The 25,024-nt window shown below is 41.0% G+C and overlaps 1 protein-coding gene across 3 annotated transcripts in view; it reads left to right on the top strand.

Moving 5' to 3' along the window:
* SAMD12 (sterile alpha motif domain containing 12) overlaps window positions 1-25,024 on the top strand; it is a 173,021-nt gene that overhangs the window by 38,251 nt on the left and 109,746 nt on the right. For 2 of the 3 annotated variants that reach the window (XM_054167123.1, XM_054167121.1), the window contains exon 3: window positions 2,505-2,634. In XM_054167123.1, the coding sequence (XP_054023098.1) occupies window positions 2,505-2,634 (130 nt within the window). The remainder of the gene's footprint in view (window positions 1-2,504; window positions 2,635-25,024) is intronic. The other variant, XM_054167122.1, reaches the window with a different exon arrangement.

Here is a 25,024-nt window from a genome sequence, read left to right as displayed (position 1 = left end):
CAGTTAGGCAATTCAGAAGAGAGAGTTTGACACCAAATCCTGAAGAAACAGGTTTTCCTTCAAACATACAAGAAAAGATCAGAATACTGAAGACTTTTATTCTTGTTAGATCTATATCTGGCACATGAGTTGGCTTAGTCTTTGGCAGCATTAAAACTATTAAAGGATTGCCAGCAAAGAGTGATCTTAGGATGATTTTGTCAGGAAAATGAATTGGAGGACTGGACCAATTTCTTTTAAAAAATAAAATCTTTTAATCAGTTTAGGCTTATTGTTTGAGCTGGTAAACAGAAATAAGGTAAAACATGACATGTTTTCTACATCTCTAGGTAATTTATATGTAATTAGTTGCAAGGGATTCATGTGGTAGGCATGTTTATGGTAAGGGTAATTTTTCTTGGTTAACTGGAATTTATTTTTAGTATAAGATCTAGCTTTAAACCAGGGAAGGAATTAATAGCTCTTGTAGGAGGGAACCATATTTTTTAACAGCCTTTCATTTAGAGCATCTGCTTGGAGAATATTTTGGATATTGTGTTCTAAAAATGAAAGTGACAATAATATGCTTTTTATAACTGGAGCTTTTAACCCCCTGTATTACTCTAGCCATCAAGTCCTTATGAATCAGAAAGCTGAACATAATGCTTGATGGTGTCACTGTAGAAATGTTCTTTTTTGGGCTGCAGCTGTAGGTTTTAAATCAACCATTTCAGTTGTGTTTCTGAATAGTGGACAGCGAAAGATCTGCATGTATGTTTGTGTGCAGTTTGCTGTGTATTGCCTGGCATAATAGCTACAGAGGCAAAGGATAAATTTGCACTGTAATTGCTGATAAACTTGTTCTTCAGATACTTAACATGATGGTGCTTAAACCTTTTAAGAGGAGAATAGTTGTTGAACTGAAAAGAGCAACCTCTTAGCTAAACATTGGCACTACTTGTGTACTTTCAGCTAGGAATAAACATCTATGGATAGCTGTACATGCTTGTATACAGACATTTGTCATTTAAGTGGGCTTCTGTTATATAAGAAAAATCCTGAACACTTTATTTTTCAAGAGGTGACAGACTTTCCTCTAGTCTTCAAAAATTCCAATGCTCAAGAAACACCTTTAAATGTAAGCAGGAACTCATGTAAAGATAAACACTGAGGTCTTGATCCTGTTGTTTAGGGATTTCTCTGGAATTAGAGAAAATTCGTGTATTATGTGTCTATTTTTATTTTTTCCCCTTCTTCTACATAGTTTTGAAGAGCACACATTCATTTATGCATGTAATAAAGATCAGATTAACTGATACCTTGATATTGGCATCTTTATTGGAATTCAGTTTCTTCTTTGACTCACATAGCAATAAGAAGTAGCATAGAGAATTTCAAAGAGGAAACTTGGATCTTCCTAGTTGCATGAGTAACAGTTACAGAGCACTTGCTCTGCCTACAGAGGTTGCCCCTTCTCCAGACCTATGCAGAGTCCAGAGCAGTTTTCTGTATATGCAGAAGACAGACATACTTCTCAGAAAGAACCAGTGGTAGAGGAAGTGCTGTCCTGGTTATAGTGCACTGTCAGCACCTCTGGATGTTTCTTTTTCTCTGGGTGCCGAGTTCTGATGATGAGAGTCAATTATTTAGGGCGGTTTTGTGCATTATGGTGATACATCTAAATGTGGATGGTGCCTCTTCATGTGTTTGAAATAGATTTAATGTTTCTGATGAGTGTGGTTTTGGTCCAAATGAAGAAAGCTGAGGTAAGGAATATGCATTATATGTTCAGCTGTGATTTTCTTGCTGTGTTTCACTTCTACCCAGGCAGTGAAAAAGAAATAAAGAAAATGTGGCACGAGAAATTGAAGATAGGTTTGCCCATTCAAACTTCAGCTCTGCCATTTTCCTTAGACCTAACTTAATATGTTTGCATGATACTTTGTGGGCTTAATCATAGAATTAATAAGGTTGGAAAAGACCTCAAAGATCATCAAGTCCAACCTGTCACCCAAGACCTCATGACTACTAAACCATGGCACCAAGTGGCATGTCCAATCCCCTCTTGAGCACCTCCAGGGATGGTGACTCCACCACCTCCCTGGGCAGCACATTCCAATGGCTAATGACTCTCTCTGCAATGAACTTTCTCCTCACCTCGAGCCTAAACTTCCCCTGGCACAGCTTGAGACTGTGTCCTCTTGTTCTGACAAGTGAAGCACTAGCTCAAAAGTGCTTTGGTCCTTTGGGCTGCTAGTAATGAAAAATTTCAAACCACCTTTGAGAAGTTTGGCCTGACAGAGGACATCTGTGTAAAAGTTGGAATAAACCCTGGCTGGCAGCACCCAGGGAATCTGCCATGAGTCCTAATGGGGAGAATGGTTGAGATGACATTTGACTTCACCTCAAATTTGTGCACAGCAGCTCCTATCTTACATTTGTTATTTCAATATCACATATGGACATCACAGATAAATATTTCAGAAACTTGTGTGCAGCCTAATCATTTTTGTTCTGTATTCTAGGCCGGGACTGTAAAGCTGACCAAGCCTGTGGCGTTATGGACCCAGCAGGATGTCTGCAAATGGCTGAAGAAACATTGCCCTAATCAGTATCAAATCTACAGTGAGTCATTCAAACAGCATGACATAACTGGTAAAGTATGCACTATCAGAAATATTTTACTTGCTTACAATATGACAGATTGTTTCAGTTTGCCATTAGTAGGTTGTGACTGTGCACTGAGGGCTTTTTGTTGATTGTATGACAAGAGAGTTGCAGGGTTTAGAGCGGGGAGAATATACCAGCTTTCATAGGATGTGGCAAGTGATTTCCCCATCTCTCTAGAAGATAAAGTTCAGATTATTCAGGGTTAGTACAGTGAGGAAAGAAATCAGTCTCTACTTGGGTAAGGGCCACACGCTGTTCATTCAAAATGAATTAATAAAAAATCCAAACAGTAAGAAATGTCCAGAAAGGAAAATAAAAGTGTTCAGGGGTTTCCCCTTAAGTTCATTCTGGTGTTTTGGGGTTTTTTTTCCCCAATTAAACCTGGAATCCTTAACATAGAGGATGGGAAGCAAGCCTAGCTGACCTCCTCTCTAGGGCTCATGCAGGATCAATACTTTCATTCATTTCATCAATACTGTTCATTTCTGACAGATATTTGCCTAACTTAGTTCTGGGAAATTTGCAATAGAGGAGATTTTTACATCTCTTTATTCTACCATTTAGTGGTGCTTAAAGCTGGTGTTTCCCTGCTATCAATCTTCTCTTCCAGCCAGTGAAACTGATTTCACAGCTGGAGTGCAAACAATTGTTCTTTCTTGCAGTCTTACCTTTAGTGGATGGGGAACCTCCCATGTGCAGATACTTTCTTCATCTAGCCTAAAACATTATCATTTGCTCTGCCATGATTTGTCCCCCAAATATCTGCAGGACCTCCAAACTTACAGCAGTTGGTATCTTGTCTTAGAAGAATATATTTAAAAGCATCCTTGTATTCTATTTCCTGTTTACTTTAAAAGCCAGTAGTTGATTTTGTTGATCCACCTGACTTGCTAACTCCTACTCAATTTACTGTACTGGTATTTTCTGTTGACCACTTTGACATCAGTTTGGCAGAGCAGTTGGATTAATATAAATACAGATGTAACTTGAGAGTTAAATAATGTTTTTACTCCTATCATAGGCAGCAATTAATCAGTGAAAAGTTTACTGTGGAACACTAATTTCTTCTCTGAAGTGGTGGCATACAAAACTGGGAGCTGGCATTCAGCTGTTTGATATCAAGCAGTATTTTATTTTCACATACAAATCTCTCTTAATTATGCATTGTTAAGGAGTGCATGTTTCAGTCACTTCCTGTTCATGTAAGTGTACTTGTGGTGTTTCACATTTTCCATTCATTTATCTTGCTATTCTTTCCTTTCTGATGATGCATGAATGACTGCAAACACGGCAAACTACCAACATTTGTTTACTGTGTAGCCATGAATATGCATACACACTTACATGTGAGAAATGTTCAGTTTCAGTACATAACCATTGCACCCATTTCCTCTAGGTTATCATCTGCTGAATGCAGTCCATAGGAATGTAATGTGTCTCCACCTATGTGTACAGAGCTGACTTCATCCAGAGTGCTGCCACAAAAAAACTGAAGCTATTTTTAAACTTTATTCTAGTGTTATTTTACTGTCATATTGCCTCTTTAGAATAGAATAGAATTAATCAGGTTGGAAAAGACCTTTGAGATCATTGAGTCCAACCTATCATCCAACACTATTTAATCAACTAAACCATGGCACCAAGTGCCTCATCCAGTCTCTTCCTAAACACCTCCAGTGATGGTGACTCCACCACCTCCCTGAGCAGCACATTCCAATGGCTAGTCTCTTTTTCAATGAAGAACTTCTTCATAACATCCAGCCTAAACCTCCCCTGGCACAGCTTGAAACTGTGTCCTCTTGTTCTGGTGCTGGTTGCCTGGGAGAAGAGACCAACCCCCTCCTGGCTACAACCTCCCTTCAGGCAGTTGTAGACAGCAATAAGGTCTCCTCTGAGCCTCCTCTTCTCCAGGCTCCTCTTCCTACAATTAAAGCACTGTGAGATGAAGTTGAAAGGAAGAAAAAGTTGCTTTCATTTCAATGTAAATATAGATGGAAACCTTGTAGTTATATTGCAGATGTGCAAAACTTCAAGCTTTGTAGACTTCTGTGACAAAAAGTAATGAAGATTAATCTTTCTCTACACAGAAGAGGTGTAAGGAAAATATTAATACAAGTGCTAGAAAGTAAGTCTACAGGAAAGAAAATAACTTCAATTCATTAGCTACTAAAGAAAAGAGGAAGAGCAATCAATGCTGGTATGGATTTTATAGAAGTGTATTGTGAATGAAATCAGTAACTCAGGAGGATATTTCCATGGCTGTTGGTCCCTGTGAGTCAGGGTTTTTTTGAAACAGAATAAGGGGATAGAAGAGTGGATTTGGGGCTCTAAAGAAGTAGAGCATGAAAGGAAAATGAAAACTAATGCAAAGATTAAGCAAAGGTAATGTAACTGTTTCCAGAAATGACTATGGAAAAGTGATGTGCTTGTTGAAAATTTTTCAGGAAATAAAGTGATTTTACAGGCTGCTTTGATATGGAAAAACATGATGGGAAAGGAGTGGAAGAAAGTGACATGAAAACGATATTGAAACTTTCTTTGAAGATAAAATCTGAGGCACGGTCATAAGCCAGGAAAATAGTCTTGGGCAAACATACCCAGCAGTTGTTAACCATAGGTGCTGAAAAGTGTGGCATTTTACTTGGGACTGTTTCTTGCTGATTACAGTTTGCTGAGTTGGGGGCAAAGAAACCCAACTGAAAACATCCTTTCATTTGTGGAGATTTTGCCTCTTTTTACTACTCCTGACAAAGAGCAGCTGCAGATGCCTAAGAAAAATGTGCTTATCTGGTGATTTATCTAGTAAGAAAAAAATAATCTTAATAGTGATCTTGAGGATGCCATGGGACAGAGTGTATTCTGTCAGAGTTGCAGATGACACCAAGTTGGGAGTAACAGTCAACAGACTCAAGAGTAGGGACCTAAGCATAGGGACCAAACATAGCTGGAGGAATGCATCAACATCAACCTTATGAAACTCAGCAAGGACAAATGCAAACTTCTGCACCTGGGAAGGCCAAGCCCCTTGCACTCCATTCAGTCTGGATCTGGCTTGCTGGGAAGTGACTGGTAAAGAGGACTTGATGTCCTGATAGTCAGAAAGATGAAGTGCACTGGTTTTGTGCCTTGGTAGCAAAGAATGCTAGAAGAGTCATGAGAAATATTAACAGGAGCATAGCAAGCTGATCAAGGATAGTTATTATTTCCCTTTACCCTGCACTTTTTGCACTCCAGTTCTTGGATCTCTAGTGATGACACTTGCACTCTAATGTAAGTTCAGGTGAGAGCCACCAAGATGCTTACAGCTGGAGCACTTGCCTGGTGAGCCAGGAACTCTGGGAATTTGGCTTATTCAGTCTGGATAAGCGGCAGCTTGCAGGATGTAATGGGTTGAGGGGTGGGGTGACTTCCAGCAGCCTCCAGTGTGCAGAAGGACATTATCAAAAATATGAAGCCAGACCCTTCATTGTGATATGTGAGAGAGTAGACTTGAGCTGCACAAGAGGTTGAGGCTGAACATAAGGAGGAAGTTTTTACCCCTGAGAACATCTGGGCATTGAAACAAGTTTCTCAGAGAGGTTGTCCTGGGAAAGTTTAAAGTCCCAGCTAGGTAAAACCTTAAGAGACCTGATCTGATCTTACAGCTGACCCTGCTTTGAGCAAGAGATTGGGCTGGAAATTAGAAGTGCAGTCCCTTCCAGCCTGAAATTTTTCATGGTTCTACAATTTGCTGAGTACTCACTGGGTACCTTAGAAGCAATGAAATGCATTTTTCAGCCACTTGGGGAGACTAAATATGGAAAACTTACATATATGGGGGACTTTTTATAAATAAAATCCCTGAGTCAGGGAGTGGAGCATTTGGTTGACTTATTGACTTACTGGGTTGACTTATTCAGCATCAGGTCAGAAGTGATTTCCATGGTGCTGGACCTAGAGCCAGCACCAAAAGAACTTGAAGGACTTACAGTAAGCTAGATCTAAGGGTGCCTGTTAGGAATTAGAAGTGTTAGGAAAAATAAGACAAAGGGCAACAAAGATGATAGTGACTTGTACAACCAAGAAAGCCATGTAATGGTAGGGCTGTGTTACCAGACACTCCAAAATTGGTGTTGGCATTTACAGTAGTGTGAGTGGACATAAAACATTGCTGTGACTGGTCAGCTTTTTAGTCATTTTATATCGGTATAATTTAGGAGGCAAACCTGAGAAATGGACCTGGCTTTCAGTGTGTATTTGTGGGTGTGAATTTGCCAGGCAGCAATACTTTCAATGACTATGGAGTTCTGAAGAGAGGAGTTGTTCTTTGATGGGCTTATCCTATACCACTGCAACAAATGAAAAGTTTTGGAATATCTCAGCATGAATAGGAGCAAGACTGGGCATAGAATGACTAAGGAATAACCAATATGAGGAAAATGACAAAGTAATAAAGATGATGTCTAAGTAAGTAATTGATGTGTCATTTGTTGAAAAAAAGGAAGGGAGGAAAGAAACCCTGCTTCACCTGTTGTTTTTAATGCCACGTTCCCCGGTGTGCTAAAGCATGTCTTCAGAGCATGAGGGTTTAATGCTATGATCATTAAACAAACCTCATTCTGTCAAAGTAATACCCAAGAGGTACCTTAGTCCAAGTGAGGGAATTTTATAGGAGGTACTTGAAAGGACTCAAGCCTTTTTAAATTAAACTTCTGAGGAGGAAAGGAGCAGGACTGAAGAAAACCTCTCTTTAGTTTTAGAAGGGACCAGAATTTATGAATATTCATTGAATACCAAACAGCACCTCGGAAAATGAAATATGAGCTGCTACAGAAAACCTGCTGCAGAAAGCCTTGAAATCTGCCTAATTCTATAACACCTCAAGACTTTTGCATTAAATCAGCTATACTGACATATACTTGTGTGAAATTAAGGTAAAAATCTTGCTTTTGAAATTGGAGTGATTTTTTCCCCCCACTTTGGTAATACCTGTGCAGTTATTTAGCATGTTGATGAAGGGATGGTCTTGTGGTTTGAGATGCTACGTGGAATTTGGAGAGATCTTGGTACACTGAATCCTAAGTGTCTCTCCATACAGAGAAAGGGCACAAGAGACCTGGGTCTCATTCCTACTTCTGGGGCAGGAAGAGTGACCAACCGGGTGGCTTTATGCACCATGTTGTGACTTCCTGGTTGTGTTCATCCTCCCTCTGTAAGTTTTAGCATCTGTACAACAAAGATAAATATATCAATATTGTTAAATAAATGTATTGTGATATATGTGGAAAAGATGTTATTTAAGAGCCAGCTGAGTCTTCCTGTTAACTGGTCCATTTGCTTTGCAACAATTTGTTTACTTCCTTTTCCCTCCCTTGCCAAGTGATTCCAACCTTGTTATCCTTCATCCCTCCATTATTGATGAGTATCACTGTGACCCAAAATATCTCTCTTGCTAGAGACACAGCACACCTAATGTGAGGTCTGATGGAAGAAGCAGAATAAGGTCTTCTGTAAGGTGACCTCAATAGATATGCATCCTGATACTTCCCTGTTTGTGTTACCTGACACCTGGCCCTTCAAGAGTCCTGTTACAAATCCTGCTGTAGTTACACTGCACAAGACTGTACAAACTGGTGCCTTTTTTTTAGCTTAATTTTTTGGACATTGTTTTACTGTCCCATATAACTTACTGTCTAGGCTGTTACTGGTAGAGAACTATTTTTATGATTAGGTGTGGAAGTTTCTGGTTTCAAGTGAAGCAGGTTGTGGTTCACAGCAAGGTGTTGTAGGAAGTACTTTAGTCTCCTTTAAAGCATTAATAAAATTGTGTTTACCACGTTTTTCTCTGGTCCCAAACCTGTAGCAAGTTTTGTCTCAGAGAACATCTAGTTTATTCACAGAAGCAGAAAAAGTTTTTTTCAACAGAAACAAAAAGAACCTTCATTGTGTCCAAATGGAGGCTATTTCCAGTCAATTAATGATCATCCTTGTTTTGCATGTGACAGTGCTTTTCAACACAATACATCTCTCCTCCCAAGCAGTGTTCTTCAGTAGTGGTGTGGTAGAAGCAGCTTCCACCTGCAGCCATCTCTGTGAAGCCCTTCCTCCCTCTGTGGTGCAAAGCTTAAACTGACCTTGCCCTCAGTTCTTATTTATGCCACCTTCCCCTGGCTCTTTCTGTGAGGTCTTAACAGCAGTGTTGGTTGGTGGGCTGTCAGATCAATCCCAACTACATCCATCTGCAGTTTCAAGAATAAAATCAAATCACTGCCTCACTCTGGAGAGAGCTTTTATTCTGCTGCCTGGATAAGGTCAGACTTATTTGCAGCATTTGTTGTGAAGCTGCAATGCTCGTGTTGGAAAATGTGAAGGATTAAAGAGTTTTCCCTGCTTCATACTTGGAACACATCAAAGAATGACAGATGTTGGGTCCTGTGTGCACATAATATGTCACAACTGTTCCTTCTTGTGTGGAAAATAATATCACAAAATACATTAATGCAACCCTGTATTGATATAGAATAGAACTGAAAGAAGGTGGATGAACCAAATAGTTGGAAAGTGGAAGTTCTTCCTTCATTATTCAACCTCTTACTGATACAGGAAACTTTGCATGAAAGTAATCTTTGCTCACATCTCAGCAATGGCTCCTGGGCCTGGCTTTTGAGTCAGGTTAGAGCTCATGCAGTGTATAGTGAAACTGCAGGAGGCAAAACTGCAGTGACTTGTGAGAGATCTAGCATGACCAGGAAAGCTCATCAGTAGTTGAGAGGGATACAGTGGGGCACTTGAACACTTCACAGAAGTTGTAGCTTAAGTATTAATACAGGTGATTCAGATAAATCTTTCTGTGAAAATAGCCTGTGTGGAAGAAGTGACAGTGTCATCTATTCCATTTAATAGGAAAGGCAACTTGCTGAAGGGCAATAGAGGCATTTTTGGCCTTGCTTGCCAACAAGATATGAATGTGATTGCTTCTATATCTGCTGAATTCAGAATGAACAGTTTCCACGCTCCTGCTCCATTATCAGCTTTGAGTTCTGCTGTGCAAGTAGCTGCTGAATGTTTTGCAACATTTCCTGTCTTATTGGAAACTTCTTGGGTCTGGTTGCTTTTCCTTGGTATCCTCTCTCCACTTGTAAGTACCTGGGAAGTTGTCATGGTTTCAGTAAACATTTGCTCTACAGCATAGTCACATTTTCAATTTAATCTTGTTCTATTTGTTTTAGTCAGCTTTTGCTAACTAGAGGTTGTATCATCTTTTACCCTTTTTACCCTAAAAGATCTTTTTCTGTACAGTTTTTGTAGACCTGATCCACTGTATTCTGTACGAAACACTGATTCACATCAGTATTGTGTAAGTCACCCCCAGAACCTCTCGCCATGACAGCCAGTTTCAAAATCAATTTCTATTTCTTGCTCAGAGGGGAGCTAAAAATAAGAATTAAGGTAAGATATGGAAAACTTATCAAATGTCTTTGCAAAGCCTATTTCAGTAATTCTCAAACCATATTGTAAAGCTTTGTGATATTTCCTAGTTTGCTGATAAGGCTGTGCAGTGTCTGCAAGAAACACTGAACGCTGATTGTAATCCACTGACAGAACCAAAAAGCTTAGGAACCATGGATTTAGTCTTTGGGTGCTTTGCCCTATCTTAGGTGACTCGGGCATCCAACTTAAGTGGGATTCATAAGACTGAGGGTAAGAGAGTAAATTGCTGAAATAATGGGAGAGTGAGGGGTGCCTCCAGAAGAATTTAGTGGTCTGTGTATACACCTAAGAGAAGATGTTATGAAAACACCCCTCATGTGTTCACCCTGTTTCCTTTGTCCACCTTCTTTTGTTTTGTTCTTAGTGAAGCCTGCTTGTTATCAACTGCTTTAGCTACTTTAGAGCTATTGATTATTTTATTCATAGTTCTAACACTTTGCCAAATAATTGTCAAAGCTCTACCCCCTCATTTTATTTCATAGAAAGTTCTTTTTGGAACCACCACCAGCTGTTAATGATTACATTATTACTTTACTGTGCTCTCCGATCAATCAGTTGGCAGTGTGATCCCATTATCTAGAAGCTAGGCAGGGTGAAGCCCTGTTGTTACTTGGAGACCTTCAAGGAGCAGCTTGAAGCCATAGGCTGTAGCATTGTTAACACTAGTGGCTTTGTTTCCTTTTTATTTCTCCACTTGATTAATACTGATGAACCGACTTCAGTATGGTGCGTAACAGCCTTTGCACTCAGAGGATGGTGTCCTTAGTTTAGAACTGTGTCCTGGGTTAACAGACAAACTGGCAGTTGAATATTTAGAATTAGAATTAGGATAGGATAGGATAGGATAGGATAGGATAGGATAGGATAGGATAGGATAGGATAGGATAGGATAGAATAGAATAGAATAGAATTTGAGATCATCAAGTCCAACCTATCATCCAACACCATCTAATCAACTAAACCATGGCACCAACTATCCCATCCAGTCTCCTCCTAAACACCTCCAGTGATGGTGACTCCACAACCTCCCTGGGCAGCCCATTCCAATGGCCAGTCACTCTTTCTATGAAGAACTTCTTCCTAACATCTAGCCTAAATAAAAAAACAGCATATTTGTGGAGTAGTTTCAGTTTAGGCCTTCCAATGAACTGTGCTGATTTCAAGCATTGTGCCTTGACTGAACTCTCATTAAGCTCCAATTCTGTGTTGCTTTTAAAAAACTTCTGCTGTGTCTGTTGAGCCTGAAACTACTTTTCCAACTCAGTTTGCTTGCTGGTTAGCACTGCTGGGCTCTCATTTCCCACCAAGTCAGGCTTCCTGTGGCGTCAGAAGGTCTGGTTCACATTCTGGTGGGAACCAGGATAAAAATGGGAAGTATTGTGCTATTGTCTGGGAAGAAGTATCTTCGTTGTGCAGACACAGAGTCAATTTTGTGGCTCAGATGTGGGTGAGGAAAACTTAGGGAAAACGTCAGTGATTAAGTGGAGGAGTTGTTAAAGGACCATACAAATTCTTCACTTTGAAGAAGTGAATTAATTTGCTGCTTAGTGGGTGTGTGTTTGTGATATCACTGAGCAGCTAGAGCTGATTCTTTTTATTTCAGCTTGTTACTTGCCAGCATGTGCTGTTCATGATACGAGGACTTAGTCTTAGTGTAATCTTATAATTATTTGGCAGTGTTCCCCAGTCTAATAACAGAGCTAACCTAGTGATGAAGTACAGAAGGAAGCTCTCCTGAAATCTGAACCTGGAGGAAGCCCCAGCTGAGAGTTTGACTTACGGTTTGTGACACAAATGAGCGAGTGCTTATTTAGTCTCTCTCATCTGATAGTTCTGCAGTTTGTTGTGTTCCTTCTCTCACCTCTGACTCTCACCGCTGTCTAATCTCTTGTGACTCTTCCCAAGCCAGATGCTCTCCATCACTGGTGCTGTGATTACAGCTTCTTCGTGGTCTCTGTTTTTTTGTGTCTGTGTGTACACAACAAATCCACTCTTTCACCAAATCTCTGTCAAATGGATTAACTCATATCCTAAGCATTGCCCTGTGTTGTGGCCCCATGTCTCAGTTGTTCTCTGCCTTCTCTCCCCTCGGCCCTTTGTTAGGACACTTGGCATTGCCCGTGAGAACTGGGCTTACCCTGTGCAGGTGCCAGCACCCCAAATTCCCTGCTGTTGCTGAGTGCAGGCAAGCAGCTGCCCGCAGCCTTCAGCACTTCCTTGTGCCTCCGGGTTGGTGTTTGGAAAGAACTGGCTATGCCCTTGGCAAACAGCGGTTCTGGGCTCCTGGTTGGCAGCACCCGGCGCGGGTGTGAAGCGCGGGGCGCAGGTTGCAGGGCACGGGGTGCAGGACGCAGAGTTCAGGATGCAGGGCGCGGGGCGCAGGGTGCAGTGCCGCCCGGCGCCTCGGCGGGGAGCCGGCACACAGCGCAACCGCTGTCGGGCTCTGCCTCGGCCGCTGCCTGCCGAGCTGCCCGGCCCCTGCCACCGCCGCCTGCCAGCAGGCTTTCCGCGGAGCGGGAGCTGTAGCAGCGTCTGTAAATTACTATAGGATGTTTTATCACAACAGGATATCGGCATCTGTGTAATCTTGTGTTGTCAGTGAGGGCTACACTCGGGAGGGTGTAAGACACACTGGCCCTTACCCCTGGCTTTCAGTCTCTGATAATTAGCTGTCAGTTCCTAATTTTTTCATGTTCCTCTTTGAAAGTTATTCTGGTTTGGAAATACCAGCCCAGCCAGCTGCGCTGTTACAGAGAGCAAAGAGACTAGAGGAAAAAAGCACTCTTCTCTTCCCTACTTCCCCCATACTATAATAAAAATAAAATCCAAAGCTGCTTTTCTTTTTCTGTTTGGCTTTTTTTTTTTTTTTTAACTGCTCAAGTGCTAAAACAGCTGGCCTCTGAAAGTCAGGATTTGCCAAGGGAATAGCTTTCAGTACAAGAGAAGTGCCTCCCAGTGCTCCAGTGAAAATTACTGTTTGATTTGATATAGTTAATTGAACAGGTTGAAAGTCTGACAGGGTCTGGCACAGTGCACTTGACACCAAGCTTTATCCCTGTTATCGGAGAATGCACAGCAGAGGGAGGTCACAAATACATGGCTCTTTTAGCAAAGATGTAAGAATCCAGCTCCAGCATTTTCTTCTGAATTCAGTGGAAGGAGCTCTTGGAACAAAACAAAACAAACAACAAAGAAAAGGCTGGATTCTATCCAGCCTCTTACTGCATTCAGGAATTGATTTTTTTCAACCCTTCACCCAACAAGGATCTGCACACCCTGTGAAGTGTTTATTAGATTCCTCAGACCCTAGCGGTGATCAACACTTAACTCATGCAGGAGAAGCCTTTCTGTCCTTCTGTGGGCAACCAGAAAAATTGCTTGCTGCCCAAAAAGAAGAATCCACTGTGAGAAACTTGCATGTTTTAGTTGGTTTTGTTAACTGTGAACAGAAATTCCTCATTATAAATGTGAGCCTAGGCACAGAAAAATGTAGGATTTACTTAATGAGCCGTTTTGGTCTGAAACATGGACATGCAGATCAGTCCATGAACCTTCTTAACAAGGTGCATTAAAGGCATGACTCCTTAAAAAAAAAGCCAATAAAATATAATCTTCCCTCCCCTGAGGTTTCATTAACCTTACTGAGCCCCAAAGTACTTATCAGAGTTCTATAGCAATCAACATTAAGTGGTTAACCTCAGATAAAACTTGGGGGACTCCTGTTTTAATGGCTTATTATTAACTACAGCTAGGATGTAACATAATCCAATGCGTGAACATTTGAGGGCTGTGTTGCTGCTGAGAACTGGGTGCTCTGTTCTTACTGAATTTCAGTGACTGCAGTTACAGTCTGCTATGATTTTAGGCTTTCAGGACTATATTGCTTTATATTTATATCAGAAGCAGGGTTAAAGGATGAAAAAGACTCAAAAAAAACCCACCCCAAACAACAAACCAAAAGAAACCCAAACCCCATGTCAGAACATGAGCTGTTCCACAGAAGTCTTCAGAACCTCAAGAGCCTGCAACACATCAGACTGTGCAGACCTCACCCTGTTCCCCAATAGCTCTTCATGAAGCACAGGGGAAATCCTGCCCAGATTTAGAGAAGCCTCTAAATTCCACAGACAAAAATGTTACTTCCTAATCATTGACTAAAAAACTCAAACACTCCCCCAGGGGGAATTTGAGGTTTTGTTCCATTTTGTGACATGCTGAACAACGATAAATGATACCCCTGAGGAAATGTGTATCTTTTTTCAGTGTGCCATGTGTGTGAGACAAGCTGTCAATGTAATCCCCATCTTGTCACCTCTACTGACAGAGCACCTGCGTTGCACAGGGCCTCATGACATTGGGCTGTGCTTAAAGGGAGGTCTTTTACTGAAGTGTTTGATCCCCCAAAGAAGTTTATGTGTATAATCCCCAGTCACCTTCTCTGCAGGCTCTATTTGGTGCAGTGAATTGCAGAACTGGGATTACTTACTTGTTGTCATGGCAAAATCACCAAATCCTGGAATGATTTAGCTTGGAAGGGTCCTTCTGAGATCATTCAGTCCAACCCACCTAGTCAAGCTGGGTTAGCTAGAAGAGATTCTCTAGGACTGTGCCCAGCTGAGGTTTGCTTATTGGCACAGATACTCTTTATTTAGTCAAGATTTTCCTTGACTATCATTTTGAATGTACAGATTTTAATGTTTGTTCTGTATAAGTTATGTAGATTTCATCTTGCAGTACATGTTCCTGTTCTAAATATAACAGCTCAGAACCTGAAGATGGGTTAATAAGGTTATTTAAAAAAGAGTGCCAAATGTGGAATAATCCCAAATGGCCTATATGGAAATGTTTGTTATGTGTTCTAATTTTTTGTTGCTGCTGTTAGGTACAAACACTGTCTGGAGCAATGCCAGGGATGTGACAGTCTGTTATGAGCATATCAAATCTGTGAAGTACTCCAATTCAATCCACTGTCAAGCACTGGTTAAATTGCAATGCCAAGATTGGTTTATATGTCCATTGGTTTACAGATGTTAGATGCATTTAGAGAATTCTTGTCATATATTGGCTTATCAAAACCAAACAAAAGAGAGCTTGGTTGTGAATAATGTCACCTGTAATCATTATCTTAAGGTAATCTACTTGCAGATTTGCCCTTCATAAATGTATACTGTCCTTTTTAGTGTCACATTAAGCCATATCCAGCCCCATATCATATTGACTCATTCCAAGTCTGTCTCGTGGAGGAAGTTTTTTGTAGTCAAAAAATGATGGTTTGGGATTTTTTTTTCTTTTTACTAAATTCAGTACAAGTTGCTTCAGACCTGTTAGCCTCTTGCTTATTTTACCAAAATAATGGAACAGTTAATGTGGCTTTCTGCATAGGATAGTTAATACTAGTCATCTTGGTGCCCAGCTTGGCAAACTAGCCTGGCACTCTTTTCTTTCTTTTTTCTTTCCCCTTGACAAGGGTGCAGGTTTAGTAGTTTACTACTGCCACGTGGAGTGTAGTATCATTTTTTTTGTCCCCAATGCACAGAGCTTAGGATCACCTGATGTCTTAATTAAACATGTGCCTTTTAATTCCATATGCTGCATACCAGAGTCAGGCTGGTTCATTGACAGATGCCTGTAAGCAGTAGGGAGACACTGATGAAAAGGGCCTTTATTGATGTCCTCTGGTTTAGCTGGTTCTGCAGCATTGTTCAGGCTTTCCTTGTTGGCTGCCTAGGTGTTGTGGTTGATGTGGTAGCAAACAATTATCAGGACAGGCCAATGGTGCAAGTGTGGTATAAATTATCTACCTAAATATTTCTGACAAAATGTGTTTTATTGTAGCCAAGTGAAGTGCAATGTGTGAGAAATCCTTTTGTCCTGCAGTTATGGCCACTTGTCCCTTGGAAGGCAGGCTGTCAAAGGAATAAAAATGAGTAGGGAGTTGGTGTAGGTAGAATCAGAGGATCATAGAATCAACAAGGTTGGAAATGACCTCAGAGATCATCAAGTCCAACCTATTACCTAACACCTCATGACAACTAAACCATGGCTTCAAGTGCCACGTCCAATCCTTTTTTGAACACCTCCAGGGATGGTGACTCCATCACCTCCCTGGGCAGCACATTCCAGTGGCCAATTACTCTTTCTGTGAAGAACTTTCTGCTCACCTCAAGCCTAAACTTTCCTTGGTGCAGCTTGAGACTGTGTCCTCTTGTTCTGGTGCTGGTTGCCTGGGAGAAGAGACCAACCCCCACCTGTCTACAACCTCCCTTCAGGTAGTTGTAAAGAGCAATAAGGTCTCCCCTGAGCCTCCTCCAGGCTAAACAACCCCAGCTCCCTCATCCTCTCCTCACAGGGCTTGTGCTCCAGGACACAAAGCAGCCACGTTACATGTCCTCTGATCACAAAGCTCATGGACTAATGTAATCCCTTGTTATAAAAGTTGCAGTGAATAGCAGGGGCTGTTGTAACATACACAGGTCAGGTTGCTTAAGTCTTATACTATGATATAGTGTCCAGTTGTGATGTTTTAATTCTAAGAATAATGTAGAAGTACATGGAAGGCAGAGCCTAGCCTTTTCTCAAGCCTGGAAGCTGAGCTCTGTGTTGTCATGTTACAGGAGATGAAGCTGCTGAAAGGAAGATTGATAGGTGACTTGGTAACTCAGTATAGGGACTTAGCAGGACAACAGTATGTGTTCAAAAGCTGAAATTGGAAGCTTTGTAGGTGATTCAGCAGTGGAAGTGCTTACTGGGAGAAAGGGTAGACACTGTCAGAATCAAGTTTTTAAAAGGTGAGAAAGGTGGGTGAAAAAATACATAGAGTAAGCATGTGTACGTGCAGCACCCAGGCTGCCTGGCCACAGGGGTCCTTTAGCAGAACAGTCTGCAGTCTCTGGATACTCTACAGCCTCATTATGTGAATTTGGGTAGGGGGTGATTTGTATTTGTAGTTTTGTTTTTCTACTTCATAAGAGTCAAGACTTTCACAAGGAAAGGCCCCTGGGAAGCTCAAATGAGCCTTGAACTAGGCACCCCACATAGCAGGAGAAACTAATTAACAAAACTACAGATAACATAATCAGCTGCTCTTCCTGTGCGTTGCTTTATCCTCCTTGTTCAATCAGTGTGTCAGAATAGGATAACACATTTTCTGTATAGGGGCAACTTATCCTTGTATTCCCACTTCAAGCTGGATGTGAGCAGTCCTGCATTCTACTGGATGTGCCCATGTTGTAAACATCACATTTGGAGCAAGTACTTACACTTAGAAGGCTATGAGGAGTTAGTAATCTGTGTGTGATATCCAGACATAGCCTGACATATCCTGATATATTCTGACAGCTCTTGTAGGGTTTGAATCTATTATATTTGCACATTCTTTCTAGATCAGGTAAACATCTGTTGCTGAAGCTGAATGTGATACTCTCTTGCTGGAAGAGGTACCAGAATCTACAGCCTGGTGGAAGACTGGCTTCTAGAGCTACTGAGTGGGACTGGCTGTAAAAAGCACTGTAGGGCAACTATCTAATTCTTACGTCATGTTGTGTATTTCCTTACTTTTGCATCAGAAATGACTCTTGCACTGTCATAAAAATGATACTGAAAATAGCTATTCCAAAGGCTTAAGACTTCAAGTACTTTTCTCTGGTTCAGAAGTGCATGGCCATCAACTGATGTAGCCTAGATCAGATCAATAGAAGAATTTTAACTGTGGATCAATCTTTGGCCTCCACATGCTACATAAAGTAATGCTATAAGGTTTCCTGATCTAATGCTGTGTTGCTGGGAAGGGACTCAGAGCTGCAAAGTGCAGACATCAGAAGAGCAGGGTTCACACTGGCTGTGTTTATCCCATTTTTAGGCAAGACTACGTTCTGCTTGTGCAACTGCCATTGCTTCTTTTTTTTCCCTGTGCTTACGACTTCTTTGGGTTTAAACAGGTTATCTGATCCTAGGGTCTGAGATTTTGCAAAAGCTCTTAGGGGATTCAGATTCTGAAGCAGAGGTGTTCTCTGGTGTCCATTCAGAAAAGTAATTCAAGGACTATCAGCTTCCAAGAGATTTTATCTTGGTGCATAAATTTTCTCTAACAAAAGCGTAAGCAGTTCCATACTCAGGTTGAAAGAGCACGTTGGCCATAGAATTGTACAAGACTTTTCTCTCCTTTTTTTCCTTTTTTTTGACAAGGCTATATTTTAAGCTAGTGTGTGAAGGGTTCAAAGAAAAACACTGACACTGGGTCATTCAAGTCTAATTTCCTGCTCCCGTAATATCGTTTTCATAATGTGTAGATCTGAGATCTGCACTGTTGCAGCATGACACAGCTTTGCCTGAGCACAGCTCTCAGGCTAGATGAAGGATCCTGTGCAGTATTCATGAGCAGTCTTCTCTTGAGCTGATGAGTGAGGTAGAGCCTTACAAAGGAATGCTCTGTGATACTGCAGTGGAGGAATTCCTCTTTCAGTGCATCTGCACCTGCAAACTGCAGCTTTCACTTGTGATGTTTTTACTGCATTACTGTAGCTCATCACCAGAGCTGAACTCAGTGGAGGTGTCCCTGACTGGTTATGGTGATTACAGCCCTATGTGATGGTTTGTAATCTTGCACAGGGACTAGTTACTGGAGGACAAAGAGCACTTTATTTTGCCTTTGAATATCATAGCAACTGTCTGACTGCAAAGGAAATCTTCAGTCTTCTGTTCCAGGTACTGGTGAATGTCCATTCAAAAGACTGCAAATTCAGGCTCTGCTTTGATCATATCTTAACGGGGGACCTTCCATCATTTTCTTATTGTAGTCTCAGTCTTTTTACATTTTTTCCCTTCTGTTTTCAGATTTTAGATCCTTCTGTTGTGCAGTCTTCTATTAGTGGAAACCTTTAGAAGTACAGGAGGGACAATTTTCTTCTCTTACTGTATCTGGCTCCACAGAGGCACACTTGACTGGTTTCAATGGCTGTCCCTTAACCTGAGGTTGGAGCATGCAAAATTGTTTGAAATTACTTTTTCAGAGGGTCTGTTGAGTGGTTGCAGTCTGAAATACTTTGAAGGTTCTAATGTAAACAAATTTAGGTTGATCTTCAGGCAGACAGCGTGTTGACACAAAGTTGCTCTCAAGTTGTTCTTTCCAGCTAGAAACTGGGGGCCTTTTTCTTCTTCTCAAGAATTACTTAATTCTTTTAATTGAATGGGAAGTATTTTCCCTGACCTTGTATTGAAAACCATTGAAATTTTGGCAACAGCAAATAAGCCTACCAAAAATCAGTCTGATGCAAAATAACTGACTTGGAAATTTTCAGCTTCAGTGGTTGTGGTTCCACAGCACTTGGTGGTTATGAAAGGTGTCAAGTGGCTATAATCATAGTCATCAGCACCTCTGCTGTATGTTTCCACCAAAACATGTATTTGGTCTCCTTTGTTAGGAATGTATGCGATGCTTAATTGCTGCAAGTCTCTCTACTGGCTGCATTGCACATTTCTCTGCGCAAAGGCGGTATCTGCTTAGAGGAGCAGAGCTACTCTGTGAAGCAAGAGGATGCTTTTATAGAAGCTTTCATTTTCTTCTCCTCTTGCTTTATTTAAAAATGAATTTTCCAAACTAGAAATACACTGTCATTCCTTACATAGAAAATCATTATCAGTGAGTTTCATTCCTCACAAAAGATATTTTGTATATGCAGTTTCCATGTGCTGTAAGAATTTTCATGGATTCTCCCAAACATATGGTTTTAAACTATATTCTCTATGCATCTTTAAAGCAGTAAAGTAGCTGTGGTTATGAGTGTGCTACATCAGGCTGAAGATGCATCTTGCTTAGAATCCTTCCTTTGTCCCAAAGTAGTGCTTAGGGAGGAGTGTGACTACGAGACATGCATATTTCCTTCTAATACCCTCCTGCCTTCCAACAGTTTGCACTCTTCCACAAGGTAGAAGAACTCGTGTCTGAGCAGTCACCACATAAACACAAAGGCAAAGTCTCTGGTATGGGTAAGGGACAGAAATAAGAGTGCTCATGTAACCTGAAAGCTGACATTTCCTGCTTTCTGAGATCTGAGCAGTGCAGCTTGGATCATGACTTTTCGTGTGTGTCTGTAGTAGGAGAGGTGAACATTTAAAGATGTGAGGGAGTAATAAGGGCATTTTAAAAACACACACAAAACCCACCAGGCTGATGAAGTAGAAATCTGTGTGCCTCTTGAGCTCATATGTTTGGTGTTTTTTTTTTTACTCAAAATTAGTTACTATTTCAGTTTTAAAATGGATTCTCTCAGCTATTTGGGGGCACAAACACTTAGCACACCCGGGAAATGCAACCTAAATGAACACAGTGTATGCCCATGTGAGTCTGTTTCAGTTTTCATACATGATTCAGACTTGTTGGTGTCCATGATAAATAAGGAATCATCAAAGAGTTTAGGTGGAAGGAGCCTTCAAAGGTTACCTAATCCACCTCCCCTGCAATAAGCAGGGACATCTTCAACTAGGTCAGGTTGCCCAGAGCCCCATCCAATGAGACCTTGAATGTTCCCAGGGAAAAGGCATCTTCTCTAGGCAACTTGTTCCAGTGCTTCACCACCCTCATTGTAAAGAATGTCTTTCTTTTATCCAGTCTAAAGCCTCCCTCTTTTGCTTAAAACCTATTACCCCTTGTTCTATCATAACACACTTTACTAAAAAGTTTGACCTCAGCTTCCTTATATAAACCCCTTTCAAGTATTGAGAGGCTGCAATAAGGTTTCCCTGGAGCCTTCACTTCTCCAGGCAGAAAAACCCCAGTTTGAGATACTTCAATCGACACTGATGGAAGTCTGCTTTGAAAGAGTAGCAGTATTTACTAACAGATCCTTACTGTTGCAATACATTTCTGACCTTCAGAGACAGCACTGCTGAAGAACTTACAGAGCCTTTTTATTTTGTTGAATTTGATGAATGATGCCTTGCTTTCATTTCCCTGACAGACTGTTTACTTTCACCAGGTGGGCTTCAAGGACTGACTCTTAGTTTAGTTTTTCCCCTTATTAGAGAGCTAATTAGTTGTCAGTAAAATAACAATTACAGTATCTGGGCATTTCTTACTTGTTCTAGAATGCCAGATGTCAGAATACAACTTAGAGGAAAAAGTGAAAACTTGGTTGCTTTTTAGTCCTGGTAGTCTTGAAAATTCAAGGCAAAGCAGAATATGAGTGAATCCTTCAGTAGTAAGCAAGTATTTGCATGTAAGCAAATGTTGTGTAAGCAAGCTCAAGCTAAACAGCATCCACTAAATCCTGTACAGTCTATTGCTGACTTGCAGAATTGCTGGGAACTGTTACACCAATATGATCATCCATCTGGCAGGAGAAAAAAGCTGTAAATTGGCATGCCATTAACACTTCTGTATGGTAAAAGCTCTGATATGCTGGATCTATTCTGTACCTCAGTGAATTACCCACAGTAAAAGAATAGTATAAACAAATGTAGTCTGAAACACTCACTTACACAAACCTGCAATTATAATTGGTAGCAGGAGACTGTGGGAAGCAGTATCTTTTGATAGCATCTCACAAAAAATACATCAAAATGATTAAACAGCTTTCCCAAAGAACTTGAGGGCTTCCTAATTCCAGACTATGTGTGAAATGTGAAAACAATGTGGAGCTTGGTGGTTTTCCAATAATTAATGCCTTTCTCTGGGTACAGAAAAGTGAAGCTGCCTAATTTGACCTTGGACCAAAATCATAGCTGGAATATTGAACATTTGTGATGTAAACCACTGTGACCAGTCATGCAGTTGTCCTCTGCAGGAGGTTATTGAAAAGCAATGAAACACATTGCAAAGGCAGTGGCCCAGCATGGGCCACGAGTTCATTTGACTCAGCTTCAAATCATTTTGCACTAACAAAGCTTGTGTGCATGAACTTTCTACGTCATCTGGCTCCCAAACCACACTGGAAGTGGGCTAAATTAGAAGTGGATTGGATTTGCCCTAAGAAAGTAGACGTGGATGCCCTTGTGTCCTCTTGCAATTCTTGCAAACACACAACATTTTCTAAGTAGTTCCATGTAACTCATACAGCCAGCAATGCAGTGGACTGATGCATTCTGTCCTGCTCTAGGGGCATCCAGGCAGGCTTCCATCTCTAGTTTTAGATATTGGTGTGTGGCTGCTACCATCCTGTGCAGTTTTAGGTTATGAGGAGATCACATATCTTTGTCCCTATTACTCCCCAGTCATGCCTCAGGCAACCGTATTGTGGTCATGTACTGGAAGTGCTCAGTGTAATTGACCCCTGGAGAGGCGAGCTTCACCGCTGCCAGCTGTCAGGCAGTTGCTTCACAGAGCTATAAAAGCAGGAGTCAGGGCAGGGGACAACCAGGGCTCTCTCCAGTGCCTTTGTGGAAAGGACTATCTGGAGTAAAACTGTATTTTATTGACTGTTGCCTCTTAACAATATGATGAGAGGTGTGATGCTGTGAGCTGAAAATCTGCATATCTTGTAAGATTTGCCATATTGCTTTCAAAACTTGTGGGGGGATGAATAATCTATGTCATATCCAAATCTGTGTGTTGCTAAAACTCTTAACCAGGTGGAGTCATTGACACCTTGAATGAGTTTGAGTTACAAGGGAAATCTGGACCGTGAATCCTGTATCCCAGTTGCCACAGCTATTTAAGACTATGTAGAAACAGAACTTAATGGAAGGAGAAATACTGTACTTAATGCCTTCCTACCCCACCAGTGCTGGACTCAAGCAGCAATTAGAGATGATGCAAACTCTTCAGTCCTCTTTCAGAGTGATAGGAAAGCTCAGGGGAAAGCAGACTTCTTTGGCTTTCCACTTGTGTGAATTTTTACCACTGTCCAAAAATAATAATAAAGGATTAAAAAAAAAATAAATCACAATATCACCTGACTGAAAGAGTTTTAAGAAGGGCCATGGAGATAACTTCTGTGCTTTACTTCCATTGTGCTATCAGTGTGAGAACGCAGAGAGCAACTTAGCTGGCAGAGAAGCAATTTCGCCTCCTTAAGCAAATGCTGTTCTCCCTTTACAGAGCCTTATGGCTCTACAATAAAAATGCTCTAATGTGAACAACTTTCATCTTGCTATGCTATTGAGTTTTCATTATTAAAAATAATAAATAATATCCTGAAATTTCATAGAATCATAGAATTTCATTGCATTTGTCATGTGATGTCTTTACAGTCCCCTCATCCTGTTTTGAAGCACTACTGCCATAACATCCAGGCAGGCCTTATAAAAAATTCAGAAAAGGGACTATGTGAAAATAACTTTGTAATAAACAGCTTATTAAAACTGAAGATATAAAATATGAATGAGAGCATGAATGTCTCAGTTATGAAAAACACTTTGCATGAGTTCACACTCAAGTTGGTGAGTGTATATGGGGCAATATTTTTCGTTATCACACAAGTAAAATGTCTTATCTGAGGACATGGATTTCCCAGGCATTGCTCCTGGATTGAAAATAAAGAATTTGTCTTTCTCTTTTCAAAATATCTTCCTTTCATAGAAGCTGTTTCATGTAACAGAGAGTATCTGATACTCCATATTGAAGTGCAGGTCTCTTGCTGTCAGAAAACTCTTCATTGTGTTGCAGAAGTTGGTCATAGCAAGAAACATTTTTGTGTTTCTGTGTCTCAGCTGGGTGCTGATCTCTCCTTCAGCTCCCTAAAATCCATTTCCTCCAGTGATTCTGGGACTTCTTAAAGCAGACTTGTACTAATTCTCTTTCCTAGGCAGGTGGTTAGTGAAAGGTTTTGCAAGTTTTGGGGTGTGTGCATTGAGTAGATGGCAATCCCAAAATGCTCTAAGTCAGAACTCAGGAGATGATCTTCTGTCTGTAGATGGGAATGTTCCTGTTGTCAGCATGCATGTGGGTGTAATGAACTCCGGGCACTGTGGCTCTTTCTAACCTTTTCCATTACCTCTCTCAAGTTAGCCCTTCACAGTGATCAGTATGGTGCTTTAAAGCCTGGTGAAAATACCTATGATCAATGTCCAAACGCAGTGGGAAGTGGCAGTAAGAAAGTTTCTTACTAACAGCTTTGTAGCATTCAGTAATTCTAACACTACAAACCATTGGCAACTTTCCTCATATTGACCACCTTTGTGACAGCAGAGTAGTTTCCTTGTTACCTGTGCATGCTTCTGTTACAGCAGTCCTGTAGCAACTCTGTTTACTACCCAACCACTCTGCAACAGCCAGGAGCTCTTGGCTAGCAGCAAGCAGGTTCTTTCCCATACTGGGAAAGTTACTTCACAGAAGGTGTTCACGCTGCGGAGCTGTAGAAAGGTGATTTACTTTTATCACGTGGTGTTTATCTCAAGTCTGGAATGATATCTTATCCCATTAGTTATTGTGCTTAGGTAAAGACCAAAACCTGGTAACTGTCTTTAGCGGTATCAGTGTTTTGTCACCCTTGCTTTCTCAGATACTCTTGCTGCCCTTTCATTAAAGCTTTTCCTCTGGAGTCTGGGCCAGCAGGCTAAATGTACTTGCAGGTAGAAGGGAACTAATACTCATTAGCATTTTTTCTATGTGACTTGACAGTTCTTCAGAAGCAGTACTGCCTTAGAGGTCAGAATTGCAGCACACACTAAGGGTGTGCCCAAGAAATTCAGCTGAACTGACACAGATGTACTCTACAACTATAATTAATGATCCCTGTGAATCAGGCAGAATAGATGTGTAAAAGTCCTTGACAGCTTTTCTGACTTGTGCAATGTGATATGCAGCATGTTGCCCTTCAGAAGTAATCCAAAACTGGACTTGAGATTACTCCATTTTGGCCTCTTTTTCACACAGTGTCTGTTACAGGGCTTCATAGAAATGACATCCCTCTAAGAAATGTGTTGCTGCTTTCATCAAACCCAGTATCCCAGTCATTTACACCTCTTTGTC

Source organism: Dryobates pubescens, chromosome 14 (genome assembly GCF_014839835.1).
Source record: "Dryobates pubescens isolate bDryPub1 chromosome 14, bDryPub1.pri, whole genome shotgun sequence".
Taxonomy (NCBI): Eukaryota; Metazoa; Chordata; class Aves; order Piciformes; family Picidae; genus Dryobates; species Dryobates pubescens.
The sequence above is the reverse complement of the archived record's forward strand: the minus strand, read 5'-3'. Positions and strand labels throughout refer to the sequence as shown.